General features: G+C 35.1%; 2 protein-coding genes across 2 annotated transcripts; both read left to right on the forward strand.

The window, feature by feature from the left end:
* The first annotated feature begins 3,851 nt into the window (after positions 1-3,851).
* Positions 3,852-14,844, forward strand: LOC126980006 (sex-determining transformer protein 1-like). The gene is made up of 6 exons (XM_050829629.1): positions 3,852-3,954; positions 6,609-7,659; positions 8,305-8,403; positions 10,098-10,216; positions 10,764-10,925; positions 12,130-14,844. Exons 2-6 carry the CDS (start codon positions 6,741-6,743, stop codon positions 12,355-12,357), a joined length of 1,527 nt encoding a protein of 508 aa, XP_050685586.1. The 5' UTR covers positions 3,852-3,954; positions 6,609-6,740; the 3' UTR covers positions 12,358-14,844.
* A 3,542-nt stretch (positions 14,845-18,386) lies between these two features.
* LOC126979995 (vitellogenin-like) lies at positions 18,387-27,366 on the forward strand. Its single transcript, XM_050829606.1, has 7 exons — positions 18,387-18,436; positions 20,182-22,405; positions 22,525-22,738; positions 23,146-24,124; positions 24,207-25,085; positions 25,552-25,726; positions 26,152-27,366. The coding sequence occupies exons 1-7, from the start codon at positions 18,406-18,408 to the stop codon at positions 26,981-26,983; spliced, it is 5,334 nt and encodes a 1,777-aa protein (XP_050685563.1). The 5' UTR covers positions 18,387-18,405; the 3' UTR covers positions 26,984-27,366.
* The last annotated feature ends 99 nt before the right edge of the window (positions 27,367-27,465 follow it).

Genomic DNA, 27,465 nt, shown 5'->3' on the forward strand with positions numbered 1-27,465 from the left:
GAAATGAATCAAAAACAAACAAGATTGTAGAATATAAGACGAACTTGGGGGTTTTAAATGTCAAATATCCTTAACTTGATAAAAAAGAGCGTTGACGGCAAGGAAAAGATACTACATCTGCGGAGGACGCGAATGAAATCGAGGGTCATCATTTTAGCCGATGTCAACTGCTGGTTTGCCCTGCAGCCTCTCCCAAATCTCCACGACGATTGGTCCTGCACTGCCCTCATACAACCTATTCCGGCGATCTTGACCAGATTATCGGACCATCTCATGGAGGACTATCAAAACTGTGCTTTCCAGTACGTGGTCGCCATTCGAAGACTTCACTGCCCTAACAGCTTTCTGTACTTCGAGCTATGCCACTGCCATTTCAGTTTCTCAATCATCCGCGATATGTTAGTTCCTTTGGTCCTCCTACGGTTCTCCTCATTCCTGATCGCAGGGAAATTCAGCCCTCTCCGTTACTCTCTGAGAGACCATCACATAACATATTGCAACAACACTTGGTAAGCGCCATGAAGCTAGATCAGTTGGTAAAAGGGGTTTGATATCGGGAGAAGAACTGACAAGGAAAACTCAAACCACTTTTTAAATCACATAATAATACAATTGTTTAGTGATCTTAATATACTATACAATTTAAGGTAGCCTGCTAAGAACAAGCCAAGTATAAGGCTTTTTATAGCCTTAGGGCCTTCTTTAAGTCGTAAGCCTTCTTCGTCAAAGAAGTTCGTGTCCTAGTTCGTGTAGGTATACTGTCTGGTATTCTATTGTAAAATTTAATACCAAGACCAATGAAGGAGCCCTTAACTCTAGCTCTCTCTTTACACGGGATCTCTCCAATGCTGAATCATAAAATATATTAAAAAAAACACTTCTTTTTTCAGCACGAGTTGTTCATTAAACTTTATGAGCAACTAAATAAATTCGTGTCAATTAAACCAACCCTCATATTATTTAGACAACGGTAATAATCACTAAAAACCACTTTGGTAACACAAAACTGGCAAAAAATATATAAAAACGCTACTGTTATTGACTTATGTCAGCAATGATATGAAGACGAGCGCGACGTAAAAAATGTTAAGTTGTTAAATCGTAGACACGTGTTCCGCGCATTTACGTGAGAAATTTCGTGTGGATTTTGTGTGAAAAGAGATTATCATATTTCTTGGGCGTATTTAAGATGTTCAAATATACTACACTAGCTGACCCGACAGACGTTGTTCTGTATAATAAATAAAATACTGTTTTTATGAATTTGTCAATAATATTTTCATAACATCAAGAATTATTTCGTAAGATATGCTCCCTGTTTTATTATTAATAAAATTGTTTCATAGCAGAACTGTCAAGCCGTGCGTCAATAAATTCGGGCAACACCCATTATTTATAGTAATATTTCAGAAAACAGACTCTAGATGAGATTAAAGATTATAGGTATACCAAGCTAAAACTTATCTGAAAACCAAATCCTTTTCCAGAAACTAAAATTAGGTTAGGTTAAGTTAGAACATAAATACATAGGAAACCGGCCGCAGGCCGGGCAACACCCATTATTTATAGTAATATTTCAGAAAAGAGAATCTAGAAGACTCAAAGTAATACACCGAGTTTAAGTAATTAATAAAACTAACGAAATTGTGTTATGATATAAAAAAAATTCTAAATCTGAAACCAAAAGTTTCCTCACCCTGGGAGTGCTGGAGAGGGTTAAGGGGCCCCCTTCCCCACCTCTCCACACCTCCCCCCCTCAAATTCATGCCAATGGATTCTAAATCCTTACCTATACTTTTTTAAGTCAAATATTTTTACTCAAAAAAGCATTTAAACTTACTTATTGAAAATCAAAAACTCCCACCCATTGTATGTCAACACACGTCTCACGTATGTAATCAAAAAGAATTCTAAAGGAATCAATTTTGAGAAAATAAATGCCTGCCTTTTATACCAGTACACGATGTCAGAGAGAATATCATTTACTTCGTCATACATAACTTGATTTCTTTTCGCTTTAATATCAGTGAAGTGTCTTCCGCAAACAATACTACCTTATATTTTTTTTCTATAAGGCCAGGAACATCATTTATGTAGATAAAGAATAGAAATGGTCCAAGAATAAGCCCTTGTGGGTTGGACACAATTGGGGAAGCCCTATGCCAAACAACACAACGAGCGGAGAGAGATAATATAATATAAGTTTCCCTGCAAGATCGAATATTAAATGAGGAGATCCGTAGGACAACTAAGTCACTGACATAGTCCAAATGATTGCGAAACTGAAGTAGTAGTGGGCAGGTCACATAGTTCGACGGACAGATGGCCGGAGGGGCAGAAAAGTCCTCGAATGGCGACCACGTATCGGAAGACCCAGTGTTGGTAGGCCCTCACAAGATGAACCGACGATCTGATCAAGAGTACCGCAATACGTTGGATGAGGGCAGCGCAGGACCGATCGTCGTGTAAATCTTTGGGAGAGGCCTTTATGCAGCAGTGGACGTCTTCCGGCTGATGACGATGATGATGATGAAATTATTTCTAATTTAGTTTACTTTATATAAAATAAGTTATTTTTTATCAGTTATTTTAAATTTAATTTACTTTTAATTATTTATTTAGTATTTTAGATTAATTTGTCCTCATTTCAGAAATAAATGGCCTTTTTTATTTTATTGACTTTCATCTCAAAAATGCCTGTTTCTTATACATTATAAGTAGTGTATGTAAATAGGTATTCAATGATTAAATATTATACGCTGGGGTTCCAGGGTGCAAGGCTTTTCATAAATTGATAGACTACTACTTGGCATTGCTTCATTGTGTGTCTTCTACCGCATCTCTCATGGGAAGTGCTTCGAAGAACTGTTTCACCTGATTTCTGCCGCCAAATTCCACCTTTGCACGACATGCTACAGTTATAGAAGGACTTAAATTGAAAAAATAGTAGAAAGAATTATAAAACTAAGTATCAAAACAATTTGTTAATTTTATAGTTCCTCACTGTTGGGATTAATTAAGTTAAATTTGTAACCAAAATATATGAACGATGCGGGACTCGACCCCGCGACATCTCGTTTTCCATCCGAGCGCTCTTCCACTGAGTCGTACCGTTACGAGTGGCGTAAAGCGTGATAACTTGAGAGTTGAACAAAACATACCAAGATTTACGAACTAGGTCACTCGAACGGTAGTCTTAGTGGAAGAGCGCTCGGACAGCACCCGAGAGGTCGCTGGTTCGAGTCCCGCATTAACTTAACTTTTCTAGAGGTAACGTAAGTACGTGGATGGAAATTCCTTGAAAACTGCAGCTGAAAGTGGAGGAACGCTAGACATCCAGATGGTGGGGATGATATTACAATTTGTGGTATTTCATGCGAAGGTGTGATTCGGCGGCAGGAATCAGGTGACACAGCTCTTCGGAACACTCCCCATGATAAATGCTGTAGAGGACGACGGCAGCGACGTCTCTACGCAACGCCAAGTAATCCATTCACAGAGTATTGAGTCCCTGACAATTGCAATGCCGCTAAGAATTTTCGGTTTTTCTAGCATCTTTTTCATAGGGCAGGGCGTATTACTTAGATACCTTTGATGAGTGAATGCTCATTTCGTCACTGTTTCTCATTAAAAGCCTTAAGATTTATATAACAATATAGATCTAGCATAAATGGCGCCAAAAGCTGTTAACCCCTTGTTTCATGATTTTCAGTCATGTTCAAAGCAGCCACAGGAAAATAAACTCTCTGCCGCATAAAATAAAACCTAAACATAAACACCACGTCGATATTGAATGTTCGGGACACATGTGTGTTTTTTGATATCCCGAACGCTCCTGTTATTCCTCAGTGATATTCCAATAAGTAAACTCGTGTTCAAGTTTAACAGTTGAGTTTAAGTAGAGACTAAGTGATAACTTGAACTTGGTGAAAACTTCATGGAAGTGAAAAATATGTAAGTGACTTAACATGTAGATTAGAGAGCTATTTTTTAAACTGATTTTTAATAATTTTTTTGTAAAATGAATCTTTTTATTTTATGAACGAGTAGGCGCCCCCGACTTTTTCTGCATAGATGTCAGATAAATTTTATTTTCACAACTCTTAGTGTTTAATTTTTAATTTATTAGTTACTATTTTTAAATTATATCTCCACTTTTAAAACTGAATGGAATTTAACAGTATTACGCCGAGCTTGAGTGAAAACTGCACTCAAATCAGATCAGCCGTTTATAACATTAGCGAGTGCAAACGGACAAGAATTTAATAAATCATTATTTATTTATATATTTTTTTATAATCGCTTATAAAATCCTTGCAAAATACCTTTATTTATATACAGTGTGTGTGGATGATGCAGCTACTGTTCTCAGTAACTTTTGTTTTGTATTCATTTACATTTACTTTTTTGACGTACTCGTGTAAGGCATTGACTATTTGATGTTTGACTATTTTTGTTGTGATGCAACAAAAATAGATTATAATTGTAATTATTTGTAAAACGTTGAAAATGTAAATGTTGATTTAAGAGAGTGGCAATGAGTTTCTTGCCACTTCTTCTCATTAGCTCAACCCTTTACGAAGTGGCGGTAAATTCAATAATGAAAAATAATTATTTGACTTACATAAGTGTCAAGTGTGTTCCGTGACCTACATGAATCAAGTGATTTTGATTTGATTTGATTTTTTGACAAAATATTAATTGTATAGACCCGACATCTTTATATTTTTATTATGTATGTGCATATAAGTTATATTATTAATATATAATAGACGACACATATAGCACTGTGGTTAGTGACCCTGCCTACTGAACTAGATCCCGGGTTCGAATCCGGGCAGGTGCAAACATTTATATGATCAATATGATATTCCGAGTCTTAGATGTTTGTATATCGTAGTAAATAATGATTAATACTAATAAAAGTAAATCACATTATATGAATAACTACATACTGTATGTATTTTTTTCTAAAATCCATCCCCGACCTGATCTGTTCGATACCCAGGTCAACATTTCCAAACACTTGTACAGCTCTACAAATATGTAGAGTCTACTTTTGTCCATTTTCTTTTAATTTCAAACCATACAGTTTAATTTTAAAATATTAATATTTGTTTTAACATATCATTTCCTATTAATTTACCGAATCTTTTGTATCTCAAACACACACTGATGAATAAAATATAAATATTATACAGACCAAGGACATACTCTTTCTTATCAACGTACGGCTATGTGCTTACAATTCTGAAAAAAAAACATGTTATAATTTGCCCGTTTTTAAATTTTTAAATAGCTAATAGTCTAAAAAGGCTAAGAAAACAATCTTTTCTACGCTTTACCCAAACATAGGGTAATCAATCATTCTGAATAAATTGTTTTATATTATACTAGCTGACCCAGCAAACGTTGTATTGCCGATATTAAATTCGCGATACAAAAGTAACGTAGATAGTTGAAAATTTGAAGTTATATGTATGTTTTAATGCTGACTCATAATCAAACAAATTTAAAAAAAAATACAAAAAAATTAAAAATAAATTTGGCGTGGACCACCCTTAACATTTAAATAAATTTGGGTGGATGAAAAATAGATGTTGTCCGATTCTCAGACCTAACCAATATGCACTCAAAATTTCATGAGAATCGGTCAAACCGTTTCGAAGGAGTTTAACTACAAACACCGCGACATTAGAATTTTATATATTAGATTACTTCACTCTTTCAAAAAGAATCAATATGGAAAGGTATTGTCGAAAACTATAAGCAATAAAACTGTTTTGATAATAATTTAATATAATTTTACTAGAGGCAGCATTTGAAAATAAATTTTAAAACTTTAATCAAATGGTTGAGTTACGTATAGATAGAGTACCTTGCTGTTAGACAACCAATAAAAACAGGCCATGAATATTAGTTTAGTGTGCGTAACAAGTTACGTCTTACACCCGCGATTTGTATGACACTGTGTTCAAAATAGAGGTGAACAGTCAACCTCAATTGTTTTCAACGTTTTCTTAGCTGTCACAGTCTATCTAGACGTATAAATGATCTAAACATTCAAATAATGTCTTTGAATTGTTTTCTCATATACAAACGTATAAATTTTTATCTGTTTCATTTATGTTTTATGCATGATTTTTTTTCAAGATCGAAATTGAACTTTAAGTTAAGTAAAAATAATAATAAATAAATAATTAAAAAGGCATCTATTTTCTCAAAATTGATTCGTTTGAAATTCTTTTTGATATCATTTCTAATATACTAGATACTACTACAGCTTATGAAACAAATGGCGTCTTGAGAGAGAAGAAGCAGCGCAAGAAACTCTCCCAGCAGTCTTTATTTGCGCTCTTTTTAATAAAATAAAAAATACCTACAGAATCAGATTTTTTTTTAAATAACATAAATTAGAGTAAATAAGGCAATTCTAACTTATATATATTAAACAACAATAAATTTATGTTCAAGTTCGCATGCTATTACAATAATTAATGTACTTCAATAACTTTTCAATAGAAACATAAAATATAACGGTATAGTAACACTTCCTATACCACGTGTTGTTAACTTACAATAATAGTAATTAAATTTATAATTCGCAGATGCGCCAGCCACGAGACGAGGCGAGAAGAAAGTTTATTTTTATAATAATAGCAAAACCATATGCGAAACCAACTACACCACATGTTAACTACCTATTAGATTACTGAACCCAGGCCTATGAACTTATAACCATGGCTGATTATGATATCATACCTTCGTGCGATGAGGATGAACTGTTTAAAGAAAAAACTGACGAGGTCACAGACCTGCATGCGTATTACATGTCACAATTCAATTTAGAACTTGAGAATGGTAAATCAAAACCCAAAAACGATAGCTTTAAATTTGGAACAGAAGAAAGCTTCGATTTTGAAGTTTTAGATAGTTGGACTACTACAGAAACTGCTAAGACTGACTTTGAAATTATAGACAAAGTTTTAGATAGTAATGTTAGTGATCAAAATATCAAAGAAGTACTTCTTGACTTAGACAATATTGAATTTGATGTGAATTTCAAAATGGCATACGATAATAAAGTGAAAACGGATGTTTCTCACGAAACAAATGATTACATAGACGATGAATCATTACTAGATGAGCTGTGTAGGGAAGATGAGTCGTGTCATTTGTCGCCAGATGCTTTCAACGAAGAATGTTTTAATATACCAAATGACACACAGCTACCGTCAATAGAAACTGCATTTTCAAAACGTTACTGTAATTATGCTAACGAAGATATTGTAACACAGAGCGTGTTACATAACACCGAAGTACCAGATACAAATCAGACTATTACTAGTGTAGAACAATATAGCTACCCAAATAATATTTTATATAACTTTGACAATGAGAAGAGTTATATACTACCCGATACACCCACAAGTTGCTCAGAATTCAGCTTCGAGCGAAACGAAAGAAAGCCTTCAGTATCTGAATCAATTGAGAGTTCTAGCTATTACGATGATAACTCTGAAACATTTGATGAGGATGAGTTATTTATTAATTTAGATGATTTTGGATTACAATTGGAAACAGATAATGGGTTCGTTAGATTTGATGAATGCGTTACTGCCAAACAAAGTGAAATTGAAGAGAAAAGTAAATCACAAGGTAAGTTATTATTTGCATAGCACCGTACTGTAGCTTTTTCATGGATCTATAATGAATTCAAAAAGTAGCTCTTTTGAGCTTTTCAACCCTTAGACCGGTGCTTATGCTATGCGGTTGACCGCATCGGTTAGTCGGTACGATAGGCTATCTATGACGATAAGAAGCCTTGCAGATCTCAACGTCTTACCGCGTCAATAACTGTACAAATTTTGCTTTTTTCGAGATAGGGACGTAGAAGACCATTTCTCCAAAATATTTTATAATAATATATAAAATATTACTTTATATTATTTTAATTTAATTTTCAGTGTACATCAATATTTTTATCTCCTAGTTAAATATAAATGATAAAAAAAACTGTCGAATACCCAACTTAATATTTATAGTATTGCGGATTTTAAAAAATATTGGCCAAAATTATCTATACTGAACATAAAAATTATGTGAAAACTAATTTTTAAAACTATTGAGGATTGCTGAAATTTTTATAATCCCTTCAGATGTAACGTAAAAGCTATATCTACTTGAAATACACGAGAAGTTTTCTGTAATCAATGAGTACAACGGTGACTCTAAAGATAAATATGAAAATCTGCCGAAATTTGTTATCTTCGGCGATAAATCATACAATTGTTTATTTCATAGGTGAAAGAGTCTGCCTGTGGGAGCAATGCTACGAGAGATATCCAAACCAAAACACGTTGGTGGAACACATTGAGAGGTCTCATGTAAACACGTATAAAGGTATGTTATCTAATGTAACATTAAATTTGGACAGATAAATACAGCTCTTTAACGGCTGTTCCCAATATTCAGTCTATCTCTTGAGATAAAAATAGTAACTATCATTGACTTTTCTGTTCCAATAAACTTATCAACCGTCACGCCGTCTGTCAATGGGACGGCGTATAGCTTACCAGCGATAGAAGTTTGTATGGAAATATCAATTCAAGCGTCCCAATAAGAGGCGATAAGAATGACTTAGCGGGTATATTGGGAGAGCTTCAGATTATTGACAGCTAATTACTGACAGTAGAATGTAGTAATTTATCTCTATCTGTAGATAGTATACTGGAAACGGCCGTAAAAGTATACTACTTTACGTTGCGCGTGTAAATTACGGTAAATGATTAAATTTTTAAAAAAGATAAATAAATTAATCATTCGGCTTATGATGCAAAACAATATGTTTGCTGCATTGCCAAAGTTAGTAGATCTGTATTTCAATTCGCGTTTCTGTCGTTTCTTTGCGTTCTATTAACTTTTTTATTTAAGTTGCAGAATTTCTATTTGTCTTTCGAACCCAACCAAGTCGAAGTCCTTCACAACTCCAAAAAAAATTCGTTCCCTTTTCTTAAAACCGCATTTATCACAGTTCGTGTTCCGATGCACTGTTTAACCTGATTTCTAGCACCGAGGTCCACCTTCGTACCACAGGGCACAACTTTGGATATCACCCTGAATATTTTGATGTGTAACGTTCCTATACAGTGCAGTTTTTGAGAAATTTGTAGTGACGTATTACCAAAGAGTTTTTCCAGAACTACGAGTTCTATTCCAGGTGATAATTGTACGAATCCTTTTTACCACACTCCATTGAATACACATCGAATTTTCTCTTTGCAGGCTTCAAAGAAAAATTTTATAATTGATTTGCTCCCTCTTTATTATATGAGTCAGAATTACGTTGAAAACCGCGTAAACCGGCTTCGCAGGACTTAGCACTTTTACGGGCTAATGCTTTCCGATTTTACATGAGACCATGGTCATCCATAATATAATCATATATATAACTCCAGAAGGATAAGGGTTGAATGCTACTCAACAATGATACTTAGTAATTTAGGGTAGATTAGTTAAATCATGTCATATTTATAGTTCTAATAGTTTACTTTAAAGTATGTAGTAGTTAAGTAAGTAGGTACTCGTACACATAATTAAATGTATTTAAGGACCATTATTTGCCCAAAAACTGTTAAAGTTTTTTTTATTTTTATAAAAATAAGGGACGAGACGAGCAGGACGTTCAGCTGATGGTAATTGATACGCCCTATCCATCACAATGCAGTGCCGCTCTGGATTCTTGAAAAACCGAAAAATTATGAGCGGCACTACAATTGCGCTAGTCACCTTGAGACATAAGATGTTAAGTCTCATTTGCCCAGTTTTTTCACTAGCTACGGCGCCCTTCAGACCGAAACACAGTAATGTTTACACATTACTGCTTTACGCCAGAAATAGGCGCGGTTGTGGTACCCATAATCTAGCCGGCTCTCTGTGCAAAGGAGCCTCTCACTGATATATCATATATCATTATATAAAAAGTGTACTTATTAAATTAAAATTGATTTAATAACAAAATAAATCACATACGATTAAGGATATTAGGTCCCCCTTTTTATATTCATGGCGAATCAAGGTTATATTTTGACCACCAGGAGACGAATTCAGCTGTCTATGGAGGGACTGTGCTCGTGGACGCAGGCCGTTCAACGCTCGATACAAGCTGTTGATTCATATGAGAGTCCATTCCGGACATAAGCCAAACAGATGCCATGTAAGTTAAGTTTATTAAATAAGGGGAATAGATGTAATTTTCTGTAATACTTTATAACTATGTCACTCCTATGCTTACCTATGAAAATCGCTTAGGTTGTTTTTTATAAAAAAAATTAAGATGGAATGAATGGGAAAAAAATTCACAAATGGTCACATAAATTTTAACCCAATCTTCCTATCCCTGAACGGTTTTCAAGAAGCTTTCTTCCATGCACTACAAAACTATAGAATGAGCTTCCTAATGCGGTGTTTCAGGAACGATACGATATGGGTACCTTGAAAAAACACCTTTCTTAAAGGCCGGAAACGCTCCTGTGATTCCTCAGGTGTTGCAAAAGAATGTGGGCGACGGTGATCACTTAACCCCGGGTTTATCCTCCTTTTCCGTAAAAAAATCTCAAATAAAAAGCAATCATAACGCAATCATGTTAATTTTACACTTGGAATAATTTTTGCCCAAGCCAAGCTATTCTAATTCCAACGATTAATATCCCCATAGACAGAAGATTTTGATACAAAAATTAAAAACTGAATTTTCATTTTAGCATCCAGGATGTGGTAAAGCATTTTCTCGGTTGGAAAACTTGAAGATCCATGTGAGATCTCACACGGGCGAGAGACCTTATGCCTGTCCAGCTCCTCACTGCAGGAAGGCTTTCTCCAACTCTTCTGATAGAGCAAAACATCAAAGAACACATTTTAATGCTGTGAGTATTTAAGACCTATTTGACTCTGTTCTGTAGCACAGAACTCGAATTCATACAATCGGTAACTGCATTACCAGTAAACACCATCTGTGTTATTTATTTATTAGTTTTATTTACAATTAATTTCAATAATACACACAAATATAAAAAATAGAACTAGAAACTAGGAATTAAATGTGATTACTTACAAATAAACACAGCATGCACAGAAATAATTAATTTTAAGTATATAATATAGAATAAGTTACGAATTATACAGTTTTTTTAAATTAACGAATGAGTAGGTTACATATTTATACATAGTTACATTAATTTACCTATTATAACATTACAAAAGATTACCAATTTTGGTGCAATTGGTCTTGCGGAATTTGGCTAAGGAATCAGCAAATATGTCAATATCAGCTACGCTATACTTTGCTATGCTATCTGTATATATAAAAATGAATTGCTGTTCGTTAGTCTCACTAAAACTCGAGAACGGCACGACCGATTTGGCTAATTTTGGTCTTAAATTATTTGTGGAAGTCCAGGGAAGGTTTAAAAGGTTTGAATAAACATGAAAATCCTCGGATTTAAATAAAAACAACAATTTCGAGTTTCCTTTGATGCGTCCCCCGTCGTTCAGAAATCAAATAAAAATAACAGTTTAAAATGACAACTAATTAGAATTTTTATATTTTTCTAACTTTCTAAGGAGGTAAATAATAAACTTCCTTAAAACACGGGTAACACTTAAAAAAAGGAGTCCTTTTGTTTTTTTTAAGTTTATTTTATACAAAAGTTTAGGTCTTTTATTAGTGTTAGTGTGCCGGTGCGGTAAGCACTGTAGATCTAACTAGTCATAATTACGCTTATATTTTTAAAATTTAATATATTAATTAGGTAATAAAGGATATAACCCCCATACTTTATCAAAATAAATTGCATGAATGGCTGCTTTCTATGAATAATATACCATTTGGACACTACGTACTGTAGCTTCTTAGCGCTAGGAAAATCTTACTGAGTTGGTTTTGAACTTCTTGTGGCCTCTCTCGTAATCTTGTAATAGAGTTTGGTAATAGAATAATGGAACTAAATGAAAACTATTAGGAATAGGCTTATTCATTTATTTATTTATATTTATTATTACACGCCCGAGTAGATGCATTACTCTAGACTATACTTAAGGTTATTAAAAACAATAATCTTGTTATTGCAGAGGCCTTACGCTTGCGGGGCTGTTGGGTGTGGTAAGCGTTACACCGATCCATCTTCTCTGAGGAAGCACGTGAAATCTCACCCTCACATACCAGTGCCTCGAACCTGCGTCCCTCCAACCAAGCCTCCCCGTAAAGAAGAGCAACTCGTACCAAGCTCTCCGGCCAAATTGGCGACACTTAGATGTATAAGAGATAAACTAATCGTGCCGCGGTTGCAGAAGATTTAGATCTATTTGTGTATGCTATCTGTGCGGATAATGGATGGGATAAGAAATGGCTCTTGAAACTTTACAATCAGCATATTATGCTCGTCTGTTAACAAGTTATTTATTTACAGTGAAATAAGATTATCGTATTTTTTTGCATTCTAAGGCTGGGTTACACCAAATACTTTAGCAATAACAAACATGGTTAAGTACCGGTTAAGCAAAAAATCAGTTCCACCATTTGATAAGTTTTAGATTACGTCATAATTTTAACTGTTAACCGTTCAATCTACTCCGGTTAAAACTATTGTTAATAATAAATAGCGAACTGACAAAATGCAGTTTCAGATAAATATTCGATACTGACTTGATACTTCACTTTTTAACTTTAACTATGCAAAGGAATACGATGATGGATTTATGAATAATCATGAACATGAGCATTTATGAAAATTCATAATTATTTTGTAAATTTAATTTGTATAAGTAATACCAGAAGTGATAACCCATCACTTTAAAAAATAATAAATTGTTTAGAACTTCATTTTTATTGGTCAGTTTGTTCCAATACATTTATGTCCATCATTTAAAATAGAAGTGTAATACTCCTTCTTAACTCTTGTAGTCATGCTCCTTTCCATAGCTCTTTGACTTGTGACAAGATTTTCTCTAAGGGTCCTTTGATTACTAACACACAAAAAAGTTGCTGCCCGAACTTGTAAGTATAATATGAAAATTTTACCAAAAATTCCAAATAAATTGACCACAAACGACGAGACTAAACTAACCTACATGAAATTTCTATGAGATACCTATTATGTATTTTTTTAGTTTTAAGACAATTTATTAGTTGTAGTTAACCCTAAAATACATATTTGCTCAAATGCTAAAGACTGTATGAAGACAGCAAAAAATTTTGACTTCCTCTAGAAGATAAGTGAACGTAGTTTAGTAATTGTGTTTAAAACACAATGTATGTTAAGTTTTAGACCAATCCATGTTATATATTATTACGTTGATAGTTTTTATATTAGTATTTTAATCAGTAGGTATATTTAAGACACAAGGAGACTAGAATATTAAAAATTTGGTAGATAATTTATAAAATTGCAATTTTTAAAGTGAAAACTTCTTTTAGCGCGGTACGCATATTTTTAGATGAGAAAAAATCTCTGGACTCGCGTACGAGTGGGAGGCTCCTTTGCACAGGATGCCGGCTAGATTATGGGTACCACAACGGCGACTATTTCTACCGTGAAGCAGTAATGTATAAGCATTACTGTGTTTCGGTCTGAAGGGCGCCATAGCTAGTGAAATTACTGGGCAATGGAACTTAACATCTTATGACTCAAGGTGACGAGCGCAGTTGTAGTGCCGCTCAGAATTTTTGGGGTTTTTCAAGAATCCTGAGCGGCACTGCATTGTAATGGTATCAATTATCATCAGCTGGGCGTCCTACCTGTCTCGTCCCTTATTTTCATAAAAAAAAACGAGACACAGCTGTAGTGTGTGTATATACATATAGCAGACCGCGAACGCGTCTAGATAAATTATTATTATATAATATTTTTTTTTTCCTATTCTAGTTACCATGCACCTATAGTTTCTATTTTAGATTGTAACAATTTTGATGATAATGATGATGATTCAAGAGTTGTCGAATTTGTTAACGATGATTCATAAAAGAATATTAAATGTATTTTAAAGTTTCTAATAATTAATAAAATACAATTCATAACTAAAAAGCAATTCATAACCTAATAAACCAAGTACCCATCTAAAAAATGTCTAACGTGTCAAAATAAGTTTTCACTTCTGTCGGCACTCGCGGAGTACAACCCGTAATTTTTTTCTCAGTTACAATATATAATCAAGATGATTTTTTCTCATTAAAAAAAGTGTACGTGGACTTATGTATGCACGCAAGAAGTTATACTTCTGTGTCTAACAAAGCAAAAATCCTTAAAATTATTTATTCCTTGTGCTATTCTACGTTTGTAGATAGAACAATATTGTAAAAATCTTGTAACGATGGCTTTGACTTAGTTAATTATAAAACAACTAATACGGCTGTACGGGTTTTAACCCTTTGCCTATCCAAATAATGGATGAAGAAACCAAAAAAAAATAACGAATGTCGCAAACGTCAGAAAATTTTTGGGAACCAACTTCACCCTGTTACTTTTGTGTTACAGTGATGCGCGCGCATCTTAAAATTTCACTCTCATCATTTTGTCATAACGCGCCTAAAGAAGTATAACTTCAAAAAAATTGTATTTGACATTCGCACCTCATATACAATGTTATAGTGCAGACTGTCTATGAAACCAAAGAATATGTAATAGTATCTACAAGTAGTGAAACTTACAAATTAGGAGTTTCACAACGTTGTTCCATATGGATTAAAGTATAGGTTAACTACAATTATTTCATATTATATCAAATATCTTCTTTATTTTGTTAAAATACTTATAATAATTTTGTAATATATTATTGACACCTCTATTTGCTCAATTACGTCTTACGTGTACTAATAACAATAATTTATTATGTTTCTATAAATATAAGTTACATTTATAAGCAACGAAACAAATTATTAATTGTAAACGTAAGCTTATTTTGATTAGATATATAATTTTATTTTTAGGACTTTGAACTTCAAAACTGATTACTGCAGACGTTATGTTACTTATTGTAATGCCTCTTATATAAGTATTTACAGTGTTAGCCCGAAATATTTTACCTTTGTTTTAATGCAAGTAATAGTATAAATATAATGCAAGTGATAGTATGACAATCTCAATAACGAATAAATTAAAATACTCAAATCAAGTCGAATACATTTCAAAAATGTCAAATAAAAGGAAAAAATTAGATTTAATGAAAAGAATTACCTAACATGAAATTTAGTCCTACACTTTCAAATCAATATTTGAATTTCATCATTAAATGAAATATTAAATACAATTCATGCAAAATGATGCAACAAAATTACCCAAACAGCGTTCAGTTTGTATTGGTGAAACAATACTCGTTTACATAACTCGGTTTAGGTACACATAAACTGAGTTGACAGTGGACTGATCACGTTATACAAATGATCTAAGTTTTCTTTAGTAATAATTCCGCCAATATTTGTTTTTAAAACAATTCGACACGTGTTTCGCCTCTAAACGAGGCATCCTCAGGACGTGTCGTCTCGCCAAAATCTGGCACGGGACTGAACCAAATGAGTTTTTTTTTTTTTTTTTTTTGCGCCCAAGCAAGGGAATGGGCTACCCTCCGGGATAACGACGGGAGGGAGGTGGTGAATGCTCATGCATACCAACGCAGCCTAAGTCTGCGTTGGTTATGTGGGACTCACGTGAAACCTAGGTGCCTACCCACTAAACACCACCTGCAGTTGGCTTTGGGCAGGTGCCCTCTAAGCCTACATCGAAGGCGACCTTCTCATGGGGAGAGAGAGGCGCAAGCGGCACTCCCTATGGAGTTTCCGCTGGGATAAGAACCAAATGAGCCGGAAGACGCTATTTTATACCCTCGTCCCATGAAATGACGCGCTTTGATTGGTCGGCTGTTGTGACGTATTACCCCCGGAAGAGACACGTAACAAAGGTGATGTGACTAAATTTGTTTGTTCATTCAACAATGTAAACATGTTATTTTTATGTTTTATTATTTCTAATCAGAATCTACTTAGAAACACGTGTCAAATTGTTTTAAAAACAAATATTGGCGGAATTAACACTAAAGAAAACTTAGATCATTTGTATAATTTTGGGTTTCCGCAAAGTAACGCCTCATTCAATAAATTTTCTGATCACGTTAATTTTCGCTGGTGAAATCAGCCCTAAACCTTCCGAAATCGGCAAGTGCCCCCGCGCTGCGGTATACCATAGATCGACTCGAATTTGGCGCGCGCACAGCGGCCTGTCAATGCGTATTATTTTACTTGTATTAATAGATTGCTTATAATTAGGATGATTTGAGTGATTGTATAAGAAAGCTATTGAAACAAACTGTAAGATCATGCAAAATAAATCATTTTACAAAACAAATTAGGGTCAGAACTTGGTCAGGGCGTAGTGTGCCGAACGGCACATCCGATTTCGGTGTATCTAAAAAATCTAGTGACATATTGCACTTCCCGATTTCTGAAGGTAAATCTATGATTACTTAAGTTGGAAAGTACAATATAAGACATTAGTTTAAACTTAGAAATATTAAGTCTAATTAAAAGTTATTTGTACAACGAAATGCTTTCCAAAGAATCTCTTTCTAGTATTGTGTTAAGTATATTTCCCTTATGAGATCTCTTTTTTGGCTCAATGAAAATATTTTATATTTTCCATTTTATATTAGTTGGACAGATACTGTTCGCAATTGATAATAAATAATTTTTAGTAAATTTTATTGTTGTTTTTCTTTAACTCCTATAAGCGGCTTAAGCTTGTTGAGGTGAAACTTTTTTGTGCTCATGAGGGTAAAATTTTTACGAATGAAACGTAATAAAGTGTCACGAAAATGTATGACGTTTTTATCCAAGAAGTGGGAGAGGGAGATTGATATAGAGTGAGAAAGGGACTAATTGAGATATAGTGAGAAATGGCGAACGTAGCATGAAGCACCAAACACCGCTAGTAAGTAGAACAACTTCGCTACTAGCGTTGTATAATGTAGGTTTAGCGTGCAGCCGCGAAAAAGTAGAACATCTTCCCTACTAGCGTTGTATCGTGCAGGTTTAGTGCGCGGCCGCGAATAAGTATACCATCTTCCCTCCCAGCGTTGTTATTTACTTAACAACTTGAAGTTAAACTTCAAGAAGTTAAGTAAATAATTTCAATTAATGTTGACAAAAAACATTTGGTTTAGACAACAGATTTGGATAATGAATATAAACAAATGTATAAAGTTTCACTTATGACATGTGTACTTTGTACGTACGCCATTTTTTTTTCAAGTTAGGCTATATAAACCTAATTCTATTAAGGGTGACTGGCTCGATGAGCATAGTTTTAACAAAAGACTTACAGTATACTAGCGTAAAGACAAACAAAGCGTACAAGAGAGAAGAACATCTGTAACGGAGATACAGCAAGATGGAAATGGAAACCGAATCTATCGTTACTATAACCGGCATTGATTTACAAGTCATAAACAGTCAGTTTTACCAGTGTGAGGTTCCTTTGCAAAAGATGCCGGCTAGATTATGGGTAGCACAACGGCGCCTATTTCTGCCGAGAAGCAGTAATGTGTAAGCATTATTGTGCTTCCGTAAGGGCGCCGTAGCTAGTGAAATTACTGGACAAATGAGACTTAACATCTTATGTGTCAAGGTGACGAGCGCAATTGGAGTGCCGCTCAGAAATTTTGGATCTTTCAAAAATCCTGAGCGGTAGTGCCGTTCAGAGTTTTTGGGTTTTTCAAAAATCCTGAACGGCACTGTATTTTAATCTGCAGGGCGTAATAATTTCCATCTGCTGAACGTCCTGCTCGTCTCGTCCCTTATTTTCATAAAAAAATGTCACATGACCAATACTTGCTTTAAGGGTAAATGTATACACTTTTATAATAAAGTCCCAACGACTGTTCAGGCATTGTCTATAAATAAATTTAAATGTTTATTAAAAAATAGCTCTGTCGTAAATCCTTCTACTCCACACCGTAGTACCCATAATCTAGCCAAAGTCTGTCTTGTGTAAAGAAGTCTACCACTTGGTATACATACAAAGAATCTAAAAGGTTATTTCAATGGAAATCTTCAAACATCCAAGTAACGCTAAAGAACACATAGAAGCAATTGTAGGGTCAAAAGTAGCATTGAATAGGTGACAAAGTTATCAATTATTGCAATTAGCAAAACGCAATAATTTCTAAAATCATATTGATAATTGACATAAACTGAAATATTATCAAATGCCCGTGACTCTAAATGAATACAATGTTGCTATCAATACCGCCCAGCGGTCACTATTACACGTGTTACTAAATCGTATAAAAGCTTACATCTGATTCCTAGACGCAGAAGTTCTCCTGTGTTTGATCTGGAAACATCCTGGTCAGAACACCATGAAGGTTTTGGTCCTAGCGGTCCTCATTGGTGAGTCTTTTTTAATTTAACTCATATCAAATCATCTACTTACATCCTAGTCTCATTTTACTAACACTTTACCTTCAATGCTAATTATGTCAAATATTCGCTGCCATAAATAATCGGTTAATTCAAATAAGTATTATATCAGTCGTTAAGTCAGTATCAATGAAGCCATCCACAGGGCAAATGCAGCTTGGCTGTTTAAGAACCAAATGGTATTTTGTCCGTCGCGATGGCAAGCGTCCTGATGGAATGAAAATAGTGACTTGGGCACTGGATGGTGTTGGTATGTGACGCGACTTGCGACGAAACTCTGGCTCTCCCTCATGTCCAAGCTACTTCAGATAGTGATGGTGCTGCTTCGACTGCCGAAGTAAGCAACCGTCGCAAATATGTCGGTCTCAGGGAGTCTTATATTTTTGTAGAGTCGACACCACTTTGCCAATGGAACTCAGAGGCGCGATATATGTACAAAATACTATCTTCTCGCCTCAATAGGGCTACTGGCAACCAAAAGCGCTGGCAGCTATTTCGACCAACGGACTAACCTAAAAAGCATGAAAATGCTGCCAGTATTCTTGGTACACTTCCTCTTAGTTATAGTTTTTACTTCATGCGATCATATTAAGTATTGTAAATAGTTATACAAAAGTGGAATTTAAAATGCCTAATTATTGAATGCCAGAAACTTGTTTTCTACAGAAATGTCACTGGACTAAGTAAAACGGATAATTGGCAATTTTAAACAGGTGCTGAATAAAAGTAGGTCTGATAAGTTATTTTGCTTACTTGCTCACAAACGGAATTCACAAATATTGTCTCTTGTTTTAAGTATAACAAGAGACACGTAATTAAATATTCGACTCATTTCATATTATTATAAATACGTGTATCTGTCGTTGACTATGTTCTTTAATTTAAATTTTTTTAAAAATCATTCAAATTATGAGCAATCTTATGTTAAGATGTCTAATTTACCTAATTTAGTAGACTGGCAAATATTGGATTTGCGATATCTGTAATCTTTGGATGTGTATATTTCCATTTCATTAAACGCAACACTACAACAAAACGTAGCTAAGTTTCACTTAAAACAAGAAATAATATTTTTCTAAATGCCTCGTAGATTTTAGCTCTTAATCTTAATAAGTTGTATTTTGACGTTATTTGTCTTCATTGCATGTTAATTATTAATACTAAAACAATAAGGGGTTTTGAAACTGTCAGCAGATATTTTATAGTTACACTAGCAGACCTGACGTTGTTCTGTACAATTTATTTTGTGAATAATATTTCAAAACATCAAGATTTTTTTTGTAAAATATGCTCCCTGTTGATATAACGAAATTGTTTCACATATAACAATATTACATAAATTCTTTCAAAGTAAATGTTGGAAATAAAAATAATTATGGATCCTAAATCGAAATAAAAACTATCCTATCTCTTAAGTTGGACTCCATGAAGAAATCCCCATTAAAATCTGTTCATAAGTTTGGGAGTTAACTGGAAACAAACATCAGGACACTGGATTTATAAATTAAGATATCACCATTATAATGAATGATTGATTACATTCCTCCTGTAGCGATTTGGCTCTGAGCTTATTGGTGATATTTTATTAGAACATTATTATCCAATTTTAACAAATAAAGGCAATACTCTAATCATACTTGCTCTGTCCACCATATCAATGTTACTATTCTTCTTGCATTGACTTTATAATTAATTAAACTGTAATTTATTTTTAGTGGCCGTGTCTTCGGGCCGCCTCGACACCCAAGCGAACAATCCCCAAACGCAGTTTCCATGGCAAGTTGGCAAGCTCTATAAGTATGAAGTCTTATCTCATACACTTGCCAACCTCCCTGAAGGTGCAAGTACTGGAAGTTTCTACAAGGGCCAGTTTGTAATACGAGTCAAAGCACCAGGTAGACTACAGGCACGATTTGAGAACCCTACACATGCCACAGTACATCAGAATCTCCATAAGAATGACTTGCCGGAAGACAATAGCTTCCAGCCAGTTGCTAACCTTGATAAGCCTTTCGAGATTATAGTGGATGGTGGGCGAGTCTCAGCCTTAAACTTCCCTGCAGCTCTGTCTCTTGCTAATGAGAACTTACTGAAAGGTCTCATAGGGTCTTTGCAAATTGATCTATCTCCGCACCGCAACATCCACTCCCCTCGCGATACTTATGACAGTGCAATTCAACAAGGTCAATTCAGAAAGATGGAAACTGATGTCACTGGTGACTGTGAAACTTTATACACAGTATCACCGGTAGCTTCTGAATGGAGAAGAGAACTTCCAAAGTATAAAAATGACGAAGAACCATTTGAAATCACTAAAAGCAAAAGCTATGGCCACTGCCACCATAGAGTCGACTATCATTTTGGTGTCCCTGAATCTGCAGAATGGACTGGTACTGCACATAATGCAAAAGAGGATCAGCTAATTAAGAGATCAACTGTATCCCGCTTTTTGGTGGGCAAAAATGGTCCAATTTACTCAGCAAAAACAACCAGTACTGTAAACGTGAACCCTCACATGTACGGCGAACAACAGGCTGAAGTACACAGTGAAATAAATCTTAAATTAGTTGAACACCAAGCAGATAATCAACCAGAATGGGAGCAGCCTGAGGGTGGCCGTGCAATCCAGAATCTTTTGTATTCATTGTCGTCAAAACAAGTTACAATTGATGAAACCTCATCTTCCACCTCGTCTGAATCTCAAGAAAGGGCAACAATAAGTGAAGAACAACCATCTCGGGTGAGGCGTTCATCTAAGTCCCAATCGAAACAAGTGAATGTAGCTATTACCAAAAATATTATAAGAGGTCATAGTCAAGAACACGACAGTTCACAGAGCTCATCTAGCTCAAGTGACTCAGCTTCAGCATTTGTGAATGATGACATTCCCAAAGAAAGTGAACCCGCCTATGCAGCTCTTTACATGAGCCCACAACCACGTGTTGATAAGAAGCAAAATCCAATGAACGCTCAAAAACTTCTTCAAGAATTAGCTCAACAGCTTCAAAATCCTAGCAATATGCCAAAGGCTGACTTTTTGTCAAAATTCAACATTCTTGTCCGCATTGTTGCTTCCATGAGCTACAGCCAGTTAGTACAAACAAGTCGCAGCATTGAAATTGCAAAATCGCATGCAGACGAAGTGAAAAATGACATGTGGATGATTTATCGTGATGCGGTAACCCAGGCTGGTACCTTGCCTGCTTTCCAAATGATTCGAACTTGGATTCAAGAAAAGAAAATTGAAGGAGAGGAAGCAGCTGAGGTTGTAGCAGTCTTGTCTAGAACACTGCGCTACCCAACTAAGGATGCAATGACACAGTTCTTCAATTTAGCCCTGAGTCCGGAGGTAAAACAACAATCAAACCTTAACACAACTGCATTGCTTGCCGCAACCAAATTTATCCACATGGGGCAAGTCGATAACAGAACTGCACATCGGTACTACCCAACACATATGTATGGACGTTTTTCTGATAAAAACGATGGTTTTGTCCTGAACGAGATTTTGCCACGACTTTCCCAAGAGCTCCGACAATCTGTGGAGCAGGGTGATAGCCACAAAGCACAAGTTTACACAAAGGCAATCGGAAACTTGGGTCACCGTGAGATCTTACAGGTATTTGCTCCATACTTAGAAGGTAAAGTACCAGTGTCAACTTTCCTTAGAGCTCAAATGATTGAATCTTTACGGACTTTGGCATCGGAGAAGGACAGATACGTACGAGCAGTTTTGTACAGCATTTTAAGAAACACTGCAGAGCCATATGAAGTAAGAGTTGCTGCGATTTTAAATATATTAATAGGTCATCCCACTGGTGCCATGATGCAGGCCTTAGCCGACATGACAAAAACAGATCCTAGCATTGAAGTGAGGGCAGCAATAAAAAGTGCGATCGAAAACGCTGCTGATCTTAAGCATCCCCGATTTTTCGAGCTGTAAGTATTGTGAAATTAAAGTTTTGTGGTATGTGAAATGTAAATTAAATCTTTAATAATATGATTATCTATAAGATGGGTACATAAACATAATATATTATAAAACATAATCATTTCAGAGCCAGGTCGGCACAAGCTGTAAGAGGAATGCTGACAAAGGAGCGATTCGGTAAACAAAACTCAAAGATCGCTTCACTTCCGCAATATGAAGATAATGATGATGTTGGTACTTTGGGAGTGTTGTCAACTATTGGGGCAGAAGACAGCGTTTTACCTAAATTCCTCAGATTCAACTGGTTGGACAGAGTGGGTAGTTGGAACAGAGAATCGGCTGTAAGAGTTTTATTATTAATATTATTTACGATCTCTTTTAAAACTATCAACTCAACATAATATTGTATGTTTATCAAATATAGTTATAAACACTAATATTTATCAGTATGTTATAATACTATATGAGCATTGTAATTATCATTCATTATTATTCTTGCTTAATCTTTTGACATGACACGTCGTGCCCGCTAAAATAGCTGGATCATGCTTCAACTCGTGAAAAAGTGCTACTTGTGATGACTGGTCAATATGCTATTGCAAATAAATCGATGAATCTCTTTTATGTACTTCATTGCTAATTTTGTCGCTAATCATTTCTACAGAGCATCTTGCCATAAACCGTTTCTTTTTACCATAGATACCTTTAAAATATTGTATAATTTTTGCTTAACTTATATCTTTTGCAGATTTCGGGAACTGTGTCCAGCTGGCAAACAGTTACTCAGTTCGTGAAGGAGTTCCTATACAAAGACAAGCGCCAATCAAAGACTGGAGCGGAACATAAATATTCGGCAGATAAAATTGCTGAAATATTTAACATTCAATACCAAAAGGAACCTGCTGAAGCATCACTTTACGTAAACTTCATGAATCAGCAAAGGTTCTTTGCTTTCAGCGAAGAAGACTTAAAACAAATGCCAGAAAAATTATTTGATGTAATGATGGATCTAAACAGCGGCATGCAAAAACACTATACTAAAGTCATCAACAAAGACCAAGTATATATTATGTTCCCAGTAGCATCTGGTATGCCCTTCATTTATAGATTCAAGAAGCCAGCTGTTATCCATATGCTATCAAAATCTAAGGGTCAATTTAATCCATCTAACGGTAAACTTTACGGTAGCATGAATAGAGACATCTCATTCGTGTATGCTGAGAACCATGATGGCAGTGTTGGATTCTTAGATACGATTTCCAGCGAATACGCAAGTGTTGGTGTGGTCGGCAAATTACAACTCTACATACCTCTTAACATAAACGTCGATATTAAGTCTGGAGAAGTCAAAGTTCAGTTGAGTCCTATCAATTCAGAACAAGACTCCAATATCCTTCATTACAGTATTTGGCCATACAGTGCAAACCAAAAGAAGGATACTTTGGTCACAATCTCACAGGACCCAACGACGAAACTAATCAACAGAAACGAGAAAGCTTCTTCCGTTGACTACAGATTTGGCCAGCAAATGGGAACACAGTTCCAAGTCAATGGATACTCATACTCAAATGATTTTAGAAATGTCATCAACCTATTCCAATCTCGTGATTTACTCTCTCACGTTTTAACCCCATTCAATCTAAGAGATGTCAGTCAAACTCACTTCAACTTACGCTACCTTGGAAAACAATCTAATAGCAAGGGTGTTACTGTGATCGCTGCTTACGGTAAGAATTAAAAAGAACTTAATTTGAACAATATATTTTATTATAATAATAGGTATATAATTGTTTATTGATATAATTTCAGATGCGTTATACAACCAAAAACTGGAAGGTGAAATGCCCTCTGTCGCTTCTGATGTAGCTGATGCCTCACCTAACAGCCAAGCAAGAAGGGATGAGCTCGTTAAGCGTGTTGTAACTGGCATAAAGTCGGCTCGAGCATATGTCTTGGATATCAGCGCACAATTCCAAACACCACAAAAATTAGAGTATGTGTTTACTTCAGTTGTTGGTCAGAGTGATATTGATCCCAAGACTCAATATGCCGTCTTCGCTGGAAGAAATTCAGCTCAACATGGCAACACTCAAATAAATGCTGTTGGAAAACTTGTGAGACCAAAATCAGCGAACTTGAATTACGCACAAGCCCTCAAGAACGACATTAAAATGACTCTCGAAGCAGACATTCGCTCTGGGCAGAAAGATAACATACACATTCAGGCTAATGCTGAGAGAACCCAAAAATATGTTGAAGCTCTTCAACAACAACCATCTTCACAGAAGTGCCTTGAAGATTCTGCCAAAAACAATTACTACCAGCCTGCTTGTCAATCAATGATCATTTATGCTCAAGTACCAGATAGCTACAAGCTCAGTGCCACATACAATCTTAATCCATCAGCAAAGAATATTGCGTTCCAAGTATACAGAATCATGAGGGTAGTAGCGCCTTCGCAATCTGCAGAAAATCCACAAAAGGCACTGCCTGATGGTAAACTGGAGATGACATTTGATTGGTCACACTTAGCTCAATACGCAGGCATGGCCTTAAGCTCTCGCTACGGAGAATTGAATGTAAGAAACATTCATGTGTCACCTGCAACATCCCACCTAATGTCTGTATACCAACCAATTGGACCAATGGAGCGAGTACTTAACTACTACACTAGAAACCAATACCAACGTAAGTAATACAATTTTCTATGCATATTCATCATTTGGTTTTCTAATTAATAAATACTAAATGTTTGACTTATTTGAATTATCTGTAATAATATTTAAAGTTGCTTACTGCCATATATATTAAAGGTCAAGAGACCTTTAATATTTATGAAAAAATTGGAATAAATCTATTCAATAGTTTTTGCGATTTGCCCGAACAAAGGTACAAATAGACAAAACTTCTAAAAAGAGCTTTTTCGTATAACTTATTTATAATACACTGAAATTTTCTTCTTAAAAAATATTGATATATCCAGATTATGGAAAATAGATAACTGAGCTTGCTTTTACCCACATTCTTAAAAAAACTAATGTTTATTGCCGATTCTTCTCAATATTTACGAATCTACAACAAGAGCGCCACTTAAAAAGTAAAAATAGAATGCTTTTTCAAAATATGTTAGCTCAACACCACTTTTACTCCACAGCGCACTGTTCGGTTGACGGATCCAAAATAAGAACCTTCAGTGGACGTCAATACAACTACGCACTAAGCCGCAACTGGCATTTGGTGATGTACAACAAGGCTGACAACTCTGATGACCTCGTAGTCCTCGCGAGAAGACCAAGTGAAAAGAGACAGGAGGTGTACATCTCTTACAGGTAAATATATATTTTTTTCTTGTAGGTATATTTATTCAAAACAAAACAATGATTTTAACTATAATATTTACAATACTTGATTTGATTACATTAAATTAAAACTATCACTACCGACCGAAATAGCTGCCAGCGCTTGGGCTATTTCGGTCGACATATCCTATTATCCGACAGGACTATTAAGGAATAAGAGAAGATGTGTCTCCTGTTGCATGTTTTGGCATAGTCTGTGTCATTTATACATTACTTGCAGATAATAAATAATTACGAGAAGCCAAGTTGAAGTATTGAGGATCAGGGCAGGGTTAAAAAAAAATAATCAAATTGCAAGGATTGAGAATGAACTAAATAATGGAATGAATACTCGTTCATCAATCCTTTTAGTTTTACTATACTTGTTATATAATATGTATGAATGTATTTTTCAGATCGCGAAACGGCCAGAACCTAGAAATTGAGATCGCGCCAGGTTCAGCATCTTCTAACAACCACAATGTCAAAGTGCACACAAACACCAAAAAGGTTTCTGATGGTGAGCTTACCACTTACTGGGATGACAAAGAAGAACAGCCAATTCTGGAATACTACACTGCACAGGACGGAGCACTTGTACTAAGAGTCGGAGACGATCGTTTGAGAGTAGTCTTCGATGGTGAAAGGCTTGTAGTCATCTCCAGTGAAGGTAGAAACGATAACAGAGGTATTTGCGGTAACATGAATGGTGAACCACGAAATGATTACAAAACGCCATACGGCATAGTCGATCAGCCAGAGCAATTCGCCGCCTCATACGCCTTACCAGACCAAAACGGAGAACCAAAAACACAACAGTTACAAGCCCAAGCTAAACAAATGGCCTACCAACCACAAAACCACTACACTGCAATCCTTCAATCAGACGATAACTGGAAGACTGCCATGGAATCTCCGTCATCGGACGAAGAAAAATGGGGGGATAGCAATGTTTACAAGTCAAGGAGCTACTCGAAGAAGAAAGGCACTTGCAAAATGCAAAAGCAAGTACAATTTTACGAGAATTACGGAGAAATCTGTATCACCACAAAGCCCTTACCGGCTTGTCAGTCTTTCTGTAACGTCGACAGCTACAAGGTACAGTCCGCACAAGTAGTATGCAGACCCAAGTTAGACCAAGAGTTCATCACATACAGAAATCAAATAAGACTGGGACAGAACCCTAAAGTAACTGGGGTCCCACAGAGTCGGCAGTACAACGTACCAGCCACATGTAAAGCAAATTAATTGTTTAAACACAACAGTTAAAGACTATAATGGCCTGAAACGGACAACGAATTTAAATATTTTTTTATAGTATCCATAATTTTTCGGTGGTATAGTATATATTTATAAAAAATGTCTTATTGTATGTATAATTAATATGTATTTTATGTATCTATCTTTTTTTATTGATATTTCTATAGTATTATAATGTATTGTATTTTATGATTAGACTTAAAGAAGCAAAAAAAAAAATAAAAAAAAAATGTTTATAGTAATATTATATTGTATACAGTACCTAGTCAGTTCAACTGAAAGGAATGTGATAATTAATAATTGTAAATACCCAATAATTATCAATGATACTACCCGACAAAATATATATATTATGTATGAGCACTCTGTTATTTTTTGAGCCACAAATAAAATATATTATATGTATTTAATTCATTCGTTTGGTTTTCTTATATTTTAATTTACCTACCAAAAGAAATTATACTTTAAGT

This window comes from Leptidea sinapis, chromosome 4, assembly GCF_905404315.1.
Source record: "Leptidea sinapis chromosome 4, ilLepSina1.1, whole genome shotgun sequence".
Lineage (NCBI taxonomy): Eukaryota > Metazoa > Arthropoda > Insecta > Lepidoptera > Pieridae > Leptidea > Leptidea sinapis.

Coding starts and splice junctions, on each gene's coding strand:
- LOC126980006 (XM_050829629.1), top strand. CDS start 6,741: ATGGCTGATTATGATATCATACCTTCGTGCGATGAGGATGAACTGTTT. Junction 8,404..10,097: donor TCATGTAAACACGTATAAAG/GTATGTTATCTA, acceptor TTTGACCACCAG/GAGACGAATTCAGCTGTCTA. Junction 10,926..12,129: donor AAAGAACACATTTTAATGCT/GTGAGTATTTAA, acceptor TTGTTATTGCAG/AGGCCTTACGCTTGCGGGGC.
- LOC126979995 (XM_050829606.1), top strand. CDS start 18,406: ATGAAGGTTTTGGTCCTAGCGGTCCTCATTG. Junction 18,437..20,181: donor GGTCCTAGCGGTCCTCATTG/GTGAGTCTTTTT, acceptor ATTTATTTTTAG/TGGCCGTGTCTTCGGGCCGC. Junction 22,406..22,524: donor CATCCCCGATTTTTCGAGCT/GTAAGTATTGTG, acceptor TAATCATTTCAG/AGCCAGGTCGGCACAAGCTG.